Consider the following 19,290-nt stretch of genomic DNA (forward strand, 5'->3'; position numbering starts at 1 on the left):
GTTTTCGTGGTTTGATTGTAGACGTGTGCTTTGGAAAGCCTGTCCCAGTTGAACCATGTCTTTGATCATTTTTCCTTTGTTTGTCTGCAGGAAAGCTCAGTCTCTTGAACTCACAAATAGCTTAAAAATAAAGTCACAGAACTGTGATCTGCAAGCACCGAAGAAGACAGAGCCTCAGAATGTCACCAGGAAAGCAGCTTCAGAGGAGGCATCAGGTCAAGGACCCAGAGCGATACCAACCAGGAAGGATGACAAAGCCCAAGTGAGTCTTATTTACATACCTAGCAAAGCAGTGTGCAGAATCCCGTAGGCGGGGAGGGGAATGGAAGTAGCTCTTTCATAAATAGAACCATGCACTGAAAGCTCAAGTACTTCCAACCCTTGAGGACGTGCCATTCACCTTATGTTGGGGGCAGAGGAAAGGGGCATTTTTTTACATTGTACTTCATGAGTAAGATTAAGTATCACCTTTTCCCCAGAGCATGGGACTAAAAAGAAATCCTGGTAACGTTTGACATTTTAATATGTTTTCAGGTTCTTTTCCCATTTCTATAACAGCAGACTATAAACATTTTTTTTTCCAGTAAAAGTCACCAAGTAAATAAGTTTTATGAGCCAAATTATCTTTGTCGTAACTTCACACAAATGCCCAAGTATAGCTATGGTCCAGTAAAACTTTATTCATAGGTAGATGGAGGACAGAACTCAGCCCATTCCCAAGTTGTATTATATTCTGTTGAATCTTTCTTTCTTTTTTTTTTAAATGTATGGGCTCTAACCGTGTGTATCCTTTGGGCTTCATGGATTCTGAACATGATATAGGAATGGCTGCTTTCTCCACACAAGGGAATTTAATGCTGCTAAGAACTGGTGTGAATTCTTTCATGGCTCAGGTGCTTTAATATCATTTGCTTCTTGGATTATAGTTTGGAAGAACAATACACTGTATTATGAAGTACCATATGCTGCCAGAAATTTAATTGCACTGAACTAGCAGGGGGTTTGCTGTCTGACCAACATTCAAGTCCACATGGTTGTATGTGATGGGGACTGCTGCCTTAAGCTTGCTTTGAGGCTGGCCCATGGGGTGCCATTATCTCTGTCCTGCCTATTTTCTGAGTCTGATAATATTCTAGACTCAAGGGTGATTATGTGGCAAAGGTACAGAATGTCTGTTTTAATACTCATAGTACTATGTACGCATTAGCTACTGGCTCTTTGTACATTTTACTTTATTTCTATGTACCACTAGACTCCCAAGTGTGTGTGCATGGATGTGGGAGTCAGAAGGCAGTCTTGGCTGTCATCGTGAGGAAAGCCATCTACCTCATTTAAGATAGGGTCGCTCACTGGTTTGAAGTGTACTAGTCAGATGGGGCTGCTGGTCACGAAGTCGGATGCTTCTGCCTCTGGAAGGTTGGGATGGCAAGCACGCAAACACCCAACATTTCTACATGGGTTCTGAGAATTGCATTTGAATCTTCCCATTTATAAAGCACATATTTCACTGACTGAGCCTCCCTGGAACTCCTATCTTTGTTTATCATACAAGTGAGGAGCCTGGGGGAGGCCTGGTTAAGCAACCTGCTGAATGAAGAACTTGTTCACTTCCAGGTCTCCATGATCCCTATGTCACTCCTTAATTGTTCATTCTTTTTTTGTTTTTGTTTTTTGTTTTTTGAGATTTAATTTGTTTTTATTAGATATGTATGAGAATTTGTATGTGTGTGTATATATGTGCTTCATACGTATGTATTGCCTAGGGAGGCCTGAAGAGGTCCTTGGAACTGGAGTTACACACAGTTGTGATCTGCTATGCAGGCTCCTGGGCCAAGCCCAGGTCCTGGAAGAACAGTCCAATGCTCTTAACAGCTGAGCTGCCTCTCCAATCCCTTAACTGTTGATTCCTACTAGTGATTGTGTCCTTATTTTGATGACAATGAAGAAAATCTACAAATATAAGAATTATAGTCTTCAGTCCAAAGTTCTAAAATTTGACTTGGATCCTAGCATGAGCCCTGAGAAGTTTGTATCTTTTTAGTGCGGCTACCAAGCTGTCTCATACTCAGTGTGCATGCAACATACTTCACACTAAACTTCCTCTAAGCTACTGTTTATTTGCTTTGTTCTTTGCTTTGTTTTGTTTTGTTTTCGAGACAAGGTTTCTCTGTGTAGCCCTGGCTGTCCTGGAACTCACTCTGTAGAGCAGGCTGGCCTTGAACTCAGAAATCCACCTGCCTCTGCCTCCCAAGTGCTGGGATTAAAGACGTGTACCACCACTGCTTGGCTGCTACTCTGTTTATAAGGTCCATAAAATCAAGAACAATAGCAACAACAAATACCTCAAGGTCTTCATGCTCATCTCTGTGCCTGAATGACACTGTCAGAGTAATTTTTTTTCAGTACTAGGAAAAACAGATTAAATCAGAAACGGAACATCTATAGACCATGGTTAATCTTGTTCAAATATATCATAAGCAGAGAGTGGCACTGTCCCATTTCTTTGGTGCCTGCTAAAGTTTCAAATGGAAAGACATAAGATAGGGGAGAAAGAAACATTTAGGGTCAAAAACTATGGATGTTGGTGAAAGTTACACACACACACACACACACACACACACACACACATCTTTTTTATCTTTTCCCATGTTGGGGGTAGGGAGTCCTGCCAAATTTTCTGTGATGTTTGCTGAAGTTCCCTCTAGCAGTGGATGCCCATGGAGAATGGAAGACTCCTATCTATAATATGTAGAATCTGCTTAATGGCATATTTATTGCTTATGACCCTAACTATGTTACTACAGTGTAACCTCCTGAGACTGCCATGATTTGGTGTGGTGACAAAGCAAGGCTAATAAGGAGACAACAAATTCAAGTGCACTGGGGACTGTCCGTAACCCCTGCCAGTTGTCTGGTTGATTTCCTCTCCTCCTCTTTTCCAGCAATAGTTTTAAATGACAGAAAGGAAGGACAGTATCCCAAGCCTGATTGAACTACTAGTTTCTTTAAAAACGAATGCATCAAGATAACAAAGTTAGAGTCAAAGAAACCGTTGTCATAGGGACCTTTACTGAGGGGGAGGTGGGGAGAGACTTCACCTAGTATTTCATTTTGAATGATAATAAGTGTTCTGAGAGAAATGAAGGTTTCCCCTGAATCCCTATTACATTAGGACTTGGGCCTGGGCGTTCTGAGTGGCCTTATGAGGCTCAAGTGTGAGATGGTGGACTAAGGACTCTTTGGCCATAGTTCCAGCTAAGGGCAGCATGGGAAAAAGCTTTGGGGGAATTGAGCAGAAGGGAAAGTGTTAATATCTGTTACTCTGGAAGTGGGCAAGCATGGATAGAAAGGTGGAAGATCTGTATTTTACTCTATTTTTCAGAAATAATGAGAAATCACCGGTGAGTTCTGAACAGCTTTATATTTGAAAACGAATTGGCCAGTCTTGCATTATCATGAGTTCAGGGACAGATAGCCTAGCCAAGCCTCCGAACTTCATGTCTAGGGATTGGGAAGCCGCCAGCATCACCAGGGGCTCCTGGAAGAGGAGCTGTGGTTTGGACACACAGAGATTTCCCATACTGCCCACAGCGATAGATGGGGTAGAAGCTAATCTTTTTACATAAACACATCAGTTTGCCTTGGAGCTTTTTCTCATGCTCACATTTCCCATTCATTTTATAACTTCTTCTGAAATACGAATGAGGCAACTACAAAAATTTCTTTTATAAAAGGAAGAACTTGATGGTCAGAGAGATGGCAAGCTATGGCTCCAATCACAATCAGAATCACCTTATTTTGTGCATCTACCGCAGTCCCAACTCTTATCACAACTTTGTCATGTTTAAAATGTCCTCTTTTTAGATATGACAAAAATATTTGTCACCTTTCCCAAGACCTTTTCCTTCATATGAGAAATCTGGTGTGAAATTGAGGCTAGAGTGAGGAGAGTCATCTGATATGTTTCTAATGTGAAATCAGTTTCCTAACAAAGATTTTTCAAGTTGTAGCTGCATTTTATTCTATTCTTGGTACCAAAGGATAATCTCTTTAAATTTCTATTGTCTTACCAAGCCTAAAATCTACTATGAAGAAGAAATATTTCCAAATACCTTGTGTGTGTAGTATGTTGATGACCTATGCACGTGTTGTATGTTCATGATCTGTGCACATGTGTGTTGTATGTTCTATACATGTGTGTTGTATGTTCTATGCATGTATGATCTATGTGTGTGTGTGTGTTTGTGTGTGTGCAGATGTATGTGCTTTTGATCAAGCACTGAAGCCAGAACAGGATGTCAGGTGTCCCTCTCAATCATTCTCTATCCTATTCCTTTGAAACGTACTCACAAAGGTGTTGTCTGTGGCCAGGCTTTAACCTTTTGCTTCTCACTCCCTGTGTGCATTGTGTGGCTTTATTAGAGATACCTGGTTGTCCTAGATGAAGATGCGATGTTAAGGACATGTGTTAGAGTTTGTTCCTAGGACTGTCTGGGAAATATCTCACAAAGTTTTGGGGCCCTAGGCTTTTCATCTATAAAAGGGGAGAGTAATAGAATATGTGTGTTTGAAAGCAGAAGGAGAAAGAGGCCAGCAAGAGGTCACAGAGGGGATGGGAGAGAGTAGTAAAGTGGCCACTAAAAGGTTAAACGGTACACGAAAATGTCACAGAGAACCCCATTTCTTTATATACTTATTAAAAGATTTAATTCAAATGCCTTCCCTGTTTATCTCATGGGTTTCAGCTACAAATCACATGAGGTTATGTACTTAGAAACACTTTGAGAACTGCAACTCCCAGTGACTGAGAGAGGTTATTTCTATGGAAGCATCAGGAGCCTGGCCAGACTCCATGCTTCACTGCCTTGCACTGTTGAGCTGTTTGTTTGACTCATTCCTTCCCCAAACGTTTTTTCCATGGTTCAGCACATGGAATGGTGGGCATCAGCGGTTCTACAGGAGAGCAATAAAACAATATCTTTCTCCTTTCAGAGTTTTAATTCTATGGGGGTGGGGGGAAGGGAAGCAGCCAGATGCTAGAAGGCCAAGTTTAGTCAAGTATCAGAAGGGGAATGAAAGCAATGGTGCATTGGCTTGGGTTTCTGTAGGACAATCAGGAAGAGGGGTGGATATGCTAGAAAGGCAGTTGAATAAGAGGTATGAGTAGTAGATTCCGAATGATATGAGGCACAGAACATGGGGGTGGGTGGGAGGGGGGCGAGCCAGGGAGGAGACTAGTTAGGATTGGATAAGGCTCATACTGATACCAAGAGGGGTTGTTTTGTGTTACTTTAAAAACAAACATCGATACACTTAGTGGACTAAAAGAGTACCCATTAAAATAGGTTGGAAGCCTGGTGTGGTGGTCTTGCAAGGTTGAAACCATGCCACATGGGCTTCTGTTTGGTCATTCTCAAGAACAATCTACACTTGTTAGTACTGTTGGCCAGATGAGCCATCTGAAAGCTATGTTTTCTCACTGTCAACCAGGGCACACTTAGCTGCTGATATCAGCTGGGGACAAGTAGCTGTGGAGGTGCCTTGTAGCCCTTCTCTTTCTATGTGGCCCTTCTACTCTTCCATGGTTATGGTGTAGAATCTCTTTGGCTTCCCTCCTGCTGTGTCCCTGACTCCCTCTGGTTTTAACATCTCCTGGGTTCTAAGAGACAATCTAAAGATAATTTCTCCACGGAGACCCATTGTTTGTAATTAGTGTCTATGGAGTTCTTTTTGCCATGTAATCCAGGCTCTGATGATTACAGTGCGACTACCTTTAGAGGTCTTTCTATCATGCCTGTAAGGACCAGGCTCAATATTACACGCCTGCCACTCATCAATCAAAACCTCTGGACCAAGATGTGTTTCAGAATTGAGATGATCTCAGACTTTATACAAGTAATGTGCATGCATGTCCCCATATTGGGTCACATAATTGAATGTGGAAAATACAAATGTTGGCAACAGTACAAGATTTCTGAACTTACAATGAACAAAAACTAATTCAAAATCAAATATCTAATGAATCCAAGGATCTTCCAGTAGTCTTCATGTGACTTCAGTGCAGCCTTGGAACACACCACATGACCACTATACTACCATCATCTCTGTGAGACTGTAGTGAACTATGCTTGGAAGCTACTTGTAAAATCTTAGCTCAGATTTGAGAACAGTTTATGTTATGAATTTCAGCTTCAAATGTGCATACAAAGTTTGCTGTTCTTATAGAAACATAATAGCTTAACTATAGAAAGCAAAGGCTTTCAGTAGTTTCCTATAGCCATCCCTCAATATGTATGAAATTAGCATATCTTTGTATTATATTATTAGAATGTTTGACTGTACAAATTGCTGACTTTAGTTTTAAATTTTTTAAAAAAGTAATTTTGGCTTGGGATTAGAACAGAATTTGAGTCATTTCTAAAATGGCCCTAAAAGTACTTCTGCCTTCTTGTACTATTTGGTGTGCTTGTATTTTGTGAAGCAGTAGTCTCAGCATTGATGATCATAAAATAAAATATTTTTAACCCTCTCAAAACACAGTGAAGATGCTCTTTAACCTGAAGAAGCAAATATTCAGCCTAGATTGAATTATTTATACATAAAATAAACAAACACATTGGCACTGAATTCTGAAACACATATAATTTTACTTTCATCTTTAATCACTGATAAAATATATACACTAAAGGATTGTTTTAAAATAAATTTCTTCACAATTTATTACCTGCAAATGTTTAATTTGTTTTCCCATTTTACATATGTATTAATATGGGATCACAGAGTAGTTTCTCAGGTGAAAGGTAGTTAGAAGGGGAAAAGTTTCAAAGCTCCTGTACTATCCAATGGATAACGCCCCTTAGAAAACCTAGTGGAGGCACTGTATAATCAAATATTATAAATATTACAAATAGCTCCATGTCGGTCCAAGCTAGGTTTTCCCTTGCATGGGAGCTGTGTATCTTCAGAGCCTTTTAGATTTCAGAATTTTCCAGAAAGGATTGTCTTTCAGTTGTGATAGCAGAATGAAGAGCAGATCTGATAATGTACAGTGAGAAGTGCTGAGTTTTCTGATTCTGTGCCAGCAGTGGATTGCTTGCTTTCTATGAGATGAAAGGTATTTAAAGTGTTGCAACTACAGGGCATATCTGCATACCCAACATCTGCACCTGGGACAGATATCATCACTAATGGACTGTGACCTGTGAAATGATTTTCTCAAATCATTTCTGGCTATTGAATAGGGTTTCTGTACGTTTTCAATGGCCAAAGCCACTGAAACCATGAGTTCAATACTTCCACATTCAAGTAAGTGGTCGAAGTGTACAAGGCTTTCTACACGGTCAAGGGTAACTCAATGTCATTTTTCTGAACAGAGAATAGATCATTCTTAAGGCAAGAGGCAGATTTGTTCATATCTCCTTTTTACCACACCTCTTTATCCCTAACTCAAAACTCATCTCTTGGTCACCCTTGAGATAGCTGTTCTTCTTACATCTAAAGTATGTAGAGAGAGACACAGCTTTCTATAGTGGGACTTTCTACAGATCCACCAATGGTATACATAATGACATAGAGGCTATTAATCAAGTTTAGAGCTTAGGGCTTTTGCTTATGTAGTCTCCAGAGTCCTCAGATCTTGATCTGAGCATTCCAGTCTACAAGCCACCACATTCTGCTCTGCTGCAGTCAGGCCTGTTCTTCCATGTCAACTTTCTGAGTCCTCTACTTGTGCTCCCCCCACACACTGCTGTCATTCCCTCTGCTTGGAAGCTCCACCCTCCATTTCCTTGTCCAGCAATTGGCTGTCAGCTCTTTTTAAAAACCAATCTCTCAGACAATTCTCGATTGCCTCTAGGCAGAGAGGGCTGTCTGACCTTCAAGAATCTGACCAGGTGTGGAAGGACAAGTATTAAAAAAAAAAAAATGGCAGGTGAAGGGCCATAGAAACGGCAGTAACAATATCCTGCCAGCATTTAGCTCTTTGCTGGTACAGAATTAACAATTAAAAATACAAAGACACACCTTCTTACAATGTGAAGAAAGGTTAACCTGACAATTTTTCTATTCATGGAATAGTTTCTGGAGCTTTAACCAGAACATTAAACATCCAGGTCAACAGATTTTACTTTGAATGATTTTACACTAAAGTGACAAGGGCTGTGCCTTCATTAGCAAATGAATCCATCCAAAGGCACCTGGAAAACAATGAAAGATCTGATCTCCAAGTCTATGAATGAAAGATTTCTGCCTCACCTTTCTAACTGCTAGAAGCAAGCTAGAGGTCTTGGCAGTGAGTGATTTGAACCCTGCTATGAGTTTTAGTCTTAGGGCATCTTTCTATATAACAATATGACGTTCACAAGAGATTTCTTTAAATTTTACATATATATGTATATAAACACATATGGTTTAAAATGTTCATTGTATCAAGAAAAATCCCCAACTGACTGCCTAATAAAGTATTAGATATCTGTAGGACATGTTGCTAGCACCACAGAAGTGGTATATTCCAGAAGCAGACACTTCAGTGCTTATAGGCAACTCTAAGACGTGGGGAAATAGCTTCTACGGAATCCACTCCCTCCATATCATACAGAGTAAATGGAGGGACACCATTTCCTTACAAAGGGTGACGAGAACTTTGGTGGCTATGAAGCTTGCCCCATGAAAGCTGATGCAAAAGTAGGAATTCTTCACTTAAGTCCATTGGGTGTGAGACCCCCTCAGGAGCACAACCTTGGTCCTGGTTGCTTCTCTGGAGATAAGTTAGAGGCAAGGGTGTCTCCCAGGTTTGTTCATGCTGTGAGGAGGAGGCTGTGCTGCTAACATTAGAAGTAAACAACATCTACTCTCTTTTCTAAGGTCCCAACGACAAACAGGCATGATCCCAGCCAAGTTGATTCTAGGCAGCCAACGAGTCTACTGAGCTTCCTTACAGAGCATAGGTGAAAGGTTACTTCTCAGGGTATGTGTCCTATAACCTAACAGGTCACACCTGAACATTCTTTACCCAGCAAGGATCAGGGCTTCCTTATAGCCACATAGACGGAGCCTACCTCCAACCTCGTCTAGATTGGCAGGGTTGAGAAGCTGGCCCCCACCCTAAAGTGAGTCTGAGTCTGAGTCCCTGGAAACAGTGTTGTCCAGCTTCCCACTGCAGTTGGCCTTCTCAGAAGTCAAACCGTGAGTGTGTGGGAAGCCAGGGAGTTGAGTATACAGTTACCAGTGAAGAGCTCAGTGTACGCAGCACAATCTATTTCTAAAGTTCAAGCTAGAGTTTAGAGAACAGAGCTGACAATGACTAGAAAAGAGCCATGGTCCCACCCCCAAATAAGTAACGGTTTCTTTTGACATATAATCCTTGCAGGCTACGTGGAGAATGCATTTCCTTATTGTTTTTGTGAAAGAGAAAATACTGGATGTGTCAGGTAAAGACAGAGAAATAGATAAAGATAAGAGTGTTGAGCTTTCTAATGCAAGGGCCAAGAACACAGTCATAATCAGGGCCTTATACAGTTACCCAAGTACTTTCTATATAGCTAGCAGAATTCAGGACGGTTTGTAGAATAAGAGTTTATATAAGACACATTTACTAGCACTTTATAAGTCACATAAGCTATTCTTTTTAAAGAGACAAAAAATAAGCAAAAGCATCTGGAGTAAAATGTTAATGTAAAATAAATTTTTAAAAAAGGGAAATATGCCTTCAGCACAACAGAAAGATGCAGTATGGAGGATCGTGAGTTAGGAAGGCAGCGATGCAGCTTTATACAGCTTTGCTTTGCACTGTTTCCAGGGACAGTTTATATTGGAGGTGGCAGTCACACTGATTCACCCTGAGTCCGGGGCAGGAGGAATTTCGAGTCAGCAGACCAAAGGTCAAGTTGAGGACTTGGAGTCAGTCCTTTAGTTATCTGGGGTTGGGTTTTCTGATGTCTAAGATGTGGGTTACATTATCAGTGTGTCACTGGATGTGAATCAAACATGATGCAAAGGGAAGGGGCTAACAATGTATCACGGATGATATGAACAGCCACGTTCTATGTTTATTGGTAGTTTCCTATACTCCACTGCATCATGACTTCTTCTATCAGTTATGTGTTACAGACTCATTATTCTCTCAGCCACAGCTCATTTCTTTTATACTTGAACCTGATATATATCATACTTGATATAAATACTTGATATATATCATACTTGATGTAAATACTTGAAATATATCATACTGGATAAAAATACTTGATATATTATACTTAATATATTTTATACATAAACATTATTTTATACTTTTAGCTTTGTCTCTCTGGCCTTCTTTTAAAATGGTTTCATAAATATAAATGCCGCTGGGCGGTGGTGGTGCACGCCTTTAATCCCAGCACTTGGGAGGCAGAGGCAGGCGGATTTCTGAGTTCGAGGCCAGCATGGTCTACAGAGTGAGTTCCAGGACAGCCAAAGTGACACAGAGAAACCCTGTCTCTAAAAAAACCATATATATATATGTATATGTATATGTATATGTATATATATATGCCAGAGCAGCCTTAAGACCTTCATATTTGAAGTGCTTTGCCTTGAAAATTGGTCCTAGCAGATTGCTTTTTCTGTCATTTCCACATTACTATGTGGGTCTGTAGGAAGGAAGGCTTATGCAGCGACTGAGGTTCTCCATATAACCATTCAATGCTCTAGTGCTCAGAATAAACTAAACGTGATCTTTTATTTAAAGGTATATCCTTAAATCAAATGTTAGAGGAATGGTTCTCAACCTATGGGTCATGCATGACCCCTTTGATCACCTAAGACCATTAAGAAACAGATATTTTCATTAAAATTCATAACAATTGCAAAATTACAATTATGAGGTAGCAACAAAAATGATGTTATGCTTGGGAATCACCACAACATGAGGAACTGTATCAAAGGGTTGCAGTGTCAGGAAGGCCGAGCTTCAGGAAGGCTGAGCATCAGGAAGGCCGAGCATCAGGAAGGCTGAGCATCAGGAAGGCCGAGCATCAGGAAGGCCGAGCTTCAGGAGGGCCTAGCATCAGGAGGGCCGAGCTTCAGGAAGGCCGAGCATCAGGAAGGCCTAGCATCAGGAAGGCTGAGCATCAGGAAGGCCGAGCATCAGGAAGGCCGAGCATCAGGAAGGCCGAGCTTCAGGAAGGCCTAGCATCAGGAAGGCCGAGCTTCAGGAAGGCCTAGCATCAGGAAGGCTGAGCTTCAGGAAGGCCGAGCATCAGGAAGGCCTAGCATCAGGAGGGCTAAGCATCAGGAAGGCCAAGCATCTCTGTGTTAATAGCCTTTTCATTTGGAGCATCCTGTAATCATGTGCAAAGATTTTGCTGGGAAAAAAATATTAGACAAGTGGGCAAGATATTCCTTGGCTCCATTGTTTGAAGAATGCTTTGGTAAGATCTCTTTTTAAAGAACACATAGCTATTTTCAACAATACAATTTATCATTCTGCCTTTCACCTTGTTGGGAGAAGTCTTTCTCTCCTGATATTTCATAAACAAAAGGCTACATCCCAGTATCATAAAAAGGTAAATATTAAAAGCATCTTTGGAAAATTTCTTCTATTAAAGTATGGGAGAAGAGGGCGGTCTGATGCCTTCACTGGCCTGGTGAGTGCAGAGAGACACTGCTGACCTTTCCAGCGCTTAAGGTCACTCTATCTTGATTAATAACAAAATTATATTGCATTTGTGAATTTCATTTTTCATTTTTTTAATTTTTTATTTTTTATTTTATTTTATTTTATTTGGTTTTTTTTCTAGACAGGGTTCCTCTGTGTAGCCCTGGCTGTCCTGGAACTCACTCTCTAGACCAGACTGGCCTCAAACTCAGAAATCCACCTGCCTCTGCCTCCCAAGTGCTGGGATTAAAGGCATACGCCACCACCACCCGGCACAAATTTCTTATGTATTCATTGATTCCCCCAATATTTCTGAGGCCCTATTAAGTGTGGATCACTGTTTTATTTTTCTGTAGAAGACTCAGGTGATGCTAGACCAAGCTGCATGGTATTTCCCTCATAGAAGTTATTATTCTAAATATCCTTCTATTACAGAGTATCAAATTTAAGAAGCACAGTTGAATCATATGGTTAAAAGCTCAGTCGTTTGCTTTAAAAATAAATCCTCAGTTTTATACTAACTCATTATTTTTATCTTTGTCCCCAAAATTGAATGCCAAAAAAATTTGTTTATTAGAGTCTTCTGATTTAGTTGAAGTACAGAGTCCCTGGCATTTGTCTGACGGTATAACTCTATTTTTAAATAAAGTGAATATTGAATGAATGGCTTTGCGAATCAATTTCACAAGTGAATATAATTAAAATAATCTTTCTCACATGACACCTATTCTCTTGGGGGATTACAGTTTTCAGCCTTATAATAACTACAGCATCAACAGCATCAATCTATAACCCCGTTGCTTATGGAGATGAAATCACCATGCTCCCAGATCTCATAGCATTTAAAATGCACTATCATTTGTCCAACTGGCTGAGCTACACTCCCAGGTCTAATTGAGACCTTCATCTTTACTTGGTCTGCAGGATGCTCCACAGCAGCTTCTGTTCTTATTAGCTTTCCATTTCCCTTGTTATTTGGGGGAAGATTTGTGTAGATACTAGTGGAGTTTTTTTTTTTTTTTTTTTTTTTAACAGAGCAAAACCAAAGTAGATGTGACAGCTTTAACTCTGGCCATAATTTTTTCAATAGCTGCTGATGTCTCTCCAGGGTAGCAGGTAGAAGATAGCTGTGTGATGTATGTAGGAGAAGACCCTCTCATCCCCTCTGGGGAATAAACAGAGCAAGTTTTAGATACAGAGTGGACTGGGGCCTGAGTCTCTGCCCACATACCTATTTACAGGTTACCTAACCTCTTTGGTACAAAGGTCAAATGATGTATGGGAGTGGAAAGTCCGCTATAAGCCAAAGTCACACCGAGAGAGGGCACTTTCCCTATGTTTCCTTTGTATAGGCGTAAATGAAGAACACATTGGTCACCTTCAGATAGGGTCGGTAAAATTTCCAAGACGCTCATTCTTTTGAGTGCTTGAGTGGCATGCATATAAAGCTGCCTGGTTTTTAAAACTGAACTTTCTTGGATGTGTGGTTTTCAGTCTACCACATTATATAGAGTGCATTTCCTGGACTGGTCAAATACAGGTCATTGGATCTGAATGAGCCTGCTCGATGCACGTCATAAGTCCTTCATCTTTAACCATTGAGATAATATCAAACCTTGGATCACCTTGAGGAGCAGAGTTTTTATAAAGACTGTCATTGATGTGTATGAAGAGCTTTAGGATTTACAGCTTGGTTTCAGTATATAATTTCTACTTCAAATCCAGTATGTGCTCCTTGGTTTTGAAAACTGAATGAAGCTAGAATTTCAAAGACAAAGAAACGATGACACTCTGAGCGCATTGTTGGGGGGTATTCATGACCACAGGGGTCTCTTTAATCCCCAACATACTTGTTTCAGTTGACATTGTCTGGCACATTGTGTGTGCTTAGCTCTTGACTCTTTCAAGAATATTAACAACTCTGCCCTATGTGATAAATTCAAAACCAGCGAGCAGGTTAAAATGTGAATGAAGGAATAAGAAGGAGAAATAGTTTAAGGTAAATTTTTAAAGTGAGTGCTGAGAAAACATTACTGTGCTGTGTGTGAGGGAATGGTTCTGGGGGACCCTAGGTGATCCATGCAAGAGACAGCATGTGATAAAACACACAACGCTCCTCCATGAATGGGTCACTATTAGATGCCTGGTAGCTTAATGCTAATTCAGGAAACACCTAAGGGTTTCAGAGTTCAACAGCTGGCAGTAATGACGGTATCTCTGACAAAATGTGGATTCAAAAGTCTCTTAATTCATGGATGTATTGTATTCTTCACCTTAAGGGCCACGGGAGCTTCATCTATAACCCTTGAAGAAGGATCAAGGTGAGATGATTATCTGCCTCTTCGCTTTCATTACACAGGAAAATGATTCTGTTCGCAAGGTAATAGTGCTCCATAGATCTTAGATCAATGAGGAAGAGGAGCTTGAGCCTGTCCTAAAACCCACATCTCTTGACGATAGATTTTTTTCCAAGTCACCTGGAGCAGCTGAAGAAGCAGTTCCAAGTTGTTTGTGATTAGGGAAGTGATCTCTGGACTCTACTTTGGATGGTGAGCAGCCGAGTTTTCTTTCAGAATACTAAAATGAGGAAGACTATGGCTGTGTGGGCGTGGTGTGTGTTGGGGTGTTTAGCTGTGGTTCTGCATCCTCTGCTTTCTCCATCTCTGGGTGTCCGAACACGCTGCTGCATACTGGGCTGGAAGGGTCAAGCAGTATCTGGGAAAGAGTGGGGTTCTGCAGGACCCCAGTGTGGCTGGGAGTGAGTGCTGGAGCTGGGGGGGAGGTAGGCGAGAGAAGGCCTTCTCTGAGGATTCTAGTGTTACAGCTCTTTTAGATGAGACAACTCTCTTAGATAATCTTGGTTTGTGCACATACCTTTATGCAGGGTAAAACCAGGGGTCTATATGCACCTTGGAGAGTAGGTAGGAGTTTTCAGAGTAAATGAAAGTCGTGGCTAGAGTTTAAAGTTCTGTGAATGCATCATTTGTATGGAGGCATTCCAGGAATCCTCGGTACTTGCTGTGTGGGTTCTTAAGTGTATGGGGCTTGGGGGAGTTTGTAGTTCTGCCAAGCGCTACTCAACCTTCCCCAGGTACAGAGTGTGGAGAGTCAGGATGCCCAAACAAGGTCAGAGAAAGGGAGTCCTCCATTCGACACCAAGCTCAGAGGAGGTACCTGGTCACGGTAGACTGCAAACTTATCTAGTAAGGCTTCCCTGTAAGTGGGGTTTGGAAAGCCTGTAGGATTCACTCGCTTTCTAAGTCTCAATTATAAGTGATCTTTTTGGCCCGTGTCTGGCTTTCCTATGACTACAGCGTTAGCAGTGCAGAAAGAGTAGACATTAACATAAGCCAATGTGTGTTCCCACACGGCTCTGAGACTCAGTTTCTTTATCTGAAAATGAGTTCTAATATTATATCACTAATCAACATCTGACATCATGACCTTCAAATGGCTAGCAATCACTGATAAAAATTAGTACAAATTAAACCATGTACCCCAGGTTCACTAGAAAGCTTGAAGTATGCTGTCCGTATATAATGGTTCATTTTATCAACTAAGGCAGTGGAAACCTTCGAAAGAACTAGACCCAAGATGTAATACATACACAATCAGGGTGACCTTTCCCTTTTAGCATTCCGGGATGGTTGTACAACCTTGGTAGTGCTGAGCTCCACAGTGTCACTCCTTAAATTAAGGAGTCCTATTGATGTCTAAGAGATATCCAAGTTCCCCTAGGGCATCATGAGAGCGAGACACACCAAGCCATCAGGTCCTGGATTTTAGTCATTCAATCATTTCTATGCCCTGAATGGAAACACAGGGCTTTTGTGTGCTGGTGTGCTGCCAGGCAGCTTGGCCCAGAAACTTGGTTACCAGTGAGAAGGGAGACTTGGTGGCCTCAGATCTGGGGGAAACATTGATAGATCAATGTCTGAAATCACTTTATATTTCTAAATGCTATAGAAATGTATTAAATTTAATTTAATAACAATACAGTTTCTCAAGATACATTCAACGCAAACTGGTGGATTCTATCAACCTATACACACATATGAATTCCTCCAGGTAAACATATTTGCATTCTATCTTCAGGGGGATAAATGAATAGCCATTTCCACTAATGTTTCACAAATTACTTAATTAGGCTCATGCAGATATGAAATTAGGCAACAGAATGTGAAATCTGTCTTGAAAGCTGCAAACACAGCTATTCATCTTTCCCCATTTGTCTTGAGTTGGGAACATCTTGGATGTGATGCAATGAACAGATGCCAAGACGTATCTGTGAACTTTTCACGGAAGAGCTAAGACAGAGGCTGCATCCCCAGCGGCTGCGAACATCTAGGGAAGACTGATTTCAGAGCGTGACAACTTGTATATCAAGCTTGGCACCAACCGTGAATCCTGCGCCAGTGTGGCTTGTGTGCTTGATGTCTCTGTCAGCCTCACTGCAGAGAATGAGCAGCAGCTTCTGCTGCCAGTGGCCATTGAGCTGAGAGCTTCTTTGGGCCTGGGAGTGCTTTTTCATCCACCCAGACATAATTTTTGTCCCTACAGAAGAAGCCCAATGTCTGCCACTCTATTAGATTGTTATCAGATCACAGGCTGTTTTAGTCAGGGTTTCTATTCCTGCACAACATCATGACCAAGAAGCAAGTTGGGGAGAAAAGGGTTTATTTGGCTTACTTCCACATGGCTGTTCATCACCAAAGGAAGTCAGGACTGGAACTCAAGCAGGTCAGAAAGCAGGAGCTGATGCAGAGGCCATGGAGGGATGTTCTTTACTGGCTTGCTTCCCCTGGCTTGCTCAGCCTGCTCTCTTATAGAGCCCAAGACCTCCAGCCCAGGGATGGCACCACCCACAAGGGGCAATTGAGAAAATGCCCCACAGCTGGATCTCATGGAGGCACTTCCCCAACTGAAGCTCCCTTCTGTGTTAACTCCAGCCTGTGTCAAGTTGACACACAAAACTAGCCAGTACACAGGCTATTCACAATAAGTTGGGGATAGATTGTGGTAGGATTTGGCCTACAGTAAGTCTGAAAACTCATGGTAAAACACAAGCCCAAGATGAGAAGTTTTCTAATGGATCTGGGCCCAAGAGAAGGCTTTTGAAGAAGCTGCTTAGAAGATCCTGTGAGTCATATGGTCTACTCTCTGACCCTTTTTCAGTGACACCCACTAATGGAGACAGCTTAGAGAATTACATGATTTCTTGATGAAGAAATCATGCAGAATTCAGGGCTTGAAGGATGGTTCAACAATTAAGAGTGTTTGCTTGCTGTGCAATCAGGAGAACTAGAGTCTGGTTCAGGGAAGATCCTTTCTCAAAGGAATATGTGGAGAATGATAGAGAATTACACCAGATGTCCTCTTCTGGCCTCTGTGTGTGTACAGGCACATGCACTGAACACTCACGTGTACATACACTCTCATGAACACACACACACACACACACACACATGAATGAATGAGTAAATAAATGAGTGAATAAGTGAATGAATAGATAAATGAATGAATAATGAATGAATAAAGCCTTTAAAAGTAACAATGTTGTATTTTTGGAACATTAGTTCTCAGGTGTATATTGACAATGGAAGTCAGTCTCTACCCTATGTCTATTGACTCAACCAACCAACTATGAATCACAAATATTCAAAAACACTGCATTTGTACTGATAGCATACAGTAAATACTTAGAAAGTAGTTACCTTGCATTATGAATTAGATAATTTGATATAAACAAGAGGAAGTATATAGGTTAACTGCAAATACTGTGCTTTCTTATATGAGATACTTTAAATACCTGCAGAACTTTAGTATTGTCAGGTGGGTCCAAGAGATTGAGGAATGACTACATGCAAGAAATTATAGGAAAATTTTCAGTGCCACTGTCTCCAATTAAATCATACCAGCTTAAATGATGAAAGTCGAGAAAGTGTGGCCATATATTCATTCAAGAAATATTTGCTGAATGCCTGCTGTGTACTGAGAATGGGTATGAAAATTTAAGACATTTTATGATAAAACTGATAAAAGGTTTTCCTTCAGGAAGCTTCTGTTTTGGGTGTGGGAGAGAAAAGATAAATTTATCCATGATGTCTGGTGAGCATAAGAACTCTGGTGAAAATAAAGCAGTGCATGGAGGCTGGGAGGTGGGTGGTGACTGGAGAGGTGATGCTGGAGCAGAGCCTGGAAAGGCAATGTGGGTGGATGAGAGAGAAATGTGGTCCAGGCAGAGGAGACTCCAGGCACAAAGACACCGAGTTGAAGGCATCTTTGATGTGACCAAAACAGGGTGGCGAGAATGAGTGAGAAGGTCACCCCCAGACCCCAGAGAATGAAGGTGATGAGACAGGCTCTCCTCATAGACATCAGCTTAGAAAGAAGTCTTTACTTTTCTAGCTTTTTTAGATAAACAGGAAGGCCAGGGCTTGATCTCATCTGCTATTTACTTGTGAGGCTTCCCCACTGTGTGCATATAATTACACTGCAGAGAAAAAGGATTGGGTTTCCTAAATATAGCACTCTCCAACATCTGATTATCACCTATCAACCAGGTACTCTCTGTGCTATTTTCTTAATGTTTTGTCCTTCAGTGGATTATAGTTTTAAACTTCTTAGTAAACAACAACAACCTGGGCATTGGGTGCTGGGGTGGGGATGGCTGGAGTGATGGCACAGCCATGAAGAGAACACTGTGCTCTTGAAGACAACCTGAATTTTATTCCCACCAACCACCAACATCATGCAGCTCACAGCTTCCCCAGACTCCAGGGGATTCAACACTCTCTTTTGTCTGATAAGGACACCTGCATACATCTGCACACATGCCTACTTAAAAATAAAAGTAAAAGACATTGCCCTTCTTGTTCATCCTGAGTGACAGAGTGGGTCGGAGTCCTGATATGATGTTGTAACTATGTTTTGAGGTCATTTAAAAAGAAAACAGGGCCTTGGGAGATAGGCCCTGATGCTGTGCAAGCAGGAGGCCCTGAACTCTGATCCCCAGGTAAAAATGGGATGCAGTGGTATGTACCTGTAATCCTAGAACTAGGCAGGCAGAGGCAGGCTAACGGACCAGTGAGATCTAGCCGATCAAAGATCTCCAGGCTCAGTGAAAGAATTTGTCTCTAAAAGTAGGTGGGGAAATGATTAAGGAAGGCATTTGATGTTGAAAACTAGCCTCTACATACCCTCTCACTCCAACACAGAGGAAAGTCCACATAGGAGCACACACAAAGAGAGACAGAGACAAGGAAAAAAGAGTGTGTTGCATAACTGGTTCCTCAGCTAAGACATTGCATTCAGGAAAAGGGAGGCTCTCAAGATGGAGAAGTTGTAGGCACCCCACCCAGTCCAAAGTTAGATAAGTAGTAAATAACAGGTTTGGGGCTTTTCAGTGGCTCTACCTGCAAGTTGGGTTAATGACTCCAAGGTCAGAACTTTTGAGTGGTTACTGTGCTGCAGTGGCCTTGTTGACGTACCTGCCTTTCAGGTGTCAAGTGCTCCGGTAAGCACCCCAGACCCCAGTGACCTCGCTCTTTCCTTAGTCTAGACTTAGGGAGACTGTTTCCTTTATAACTGGTTTGTTCACATCTGCCCAGGAAAGGGTGTACCAAATGAGCAGCGTTCCTTTCTTAAGTGGGTTT

At 41.4% G+C, this 19,290-nt stretch overlaps 1 protein-coding gene across 4 annotated transcripts in view; it reads left to right on the plus strand.

Moving 5' to 3' along the window:
• Positions 1-19,290, plus strand: part of Sh2d4a (SH2 domain containing 4A) — a 59,815-nt gene that overhangs the window by 18,579 nt on the left and 21,946 nt on the right. For all 4 annotated transcript variants that reach the window (XM_031339992.1, XM_031339994.1, XM_031339993.1 and 1 more), the window contains exon 4: positions 91-262. In XM_031339992.1, coding sequence (XP_031195852.1) covers positions 91-262 — 172 coding nt within the window. The remainder of the gene's footprint in view (positions 1-90; positions 263-19,290) is intronic.

Source organism: Mastomys coucha, unplaced genomic scaffold (assembly GCF_008632895.1).
Source record: "Mastomys coucha isolate ucsf_1 unplaced genomic scaffold, UCSF_Mcou_1 pScaffold22, whole genome shotgun sequence".
Taxonomy (NCBI): domain Eukaryota; kingdom Metazoa; phylum Chordata; class Mammalia; order Rodentia; family Muridae; genus Mastomys; species Mastomys coucha.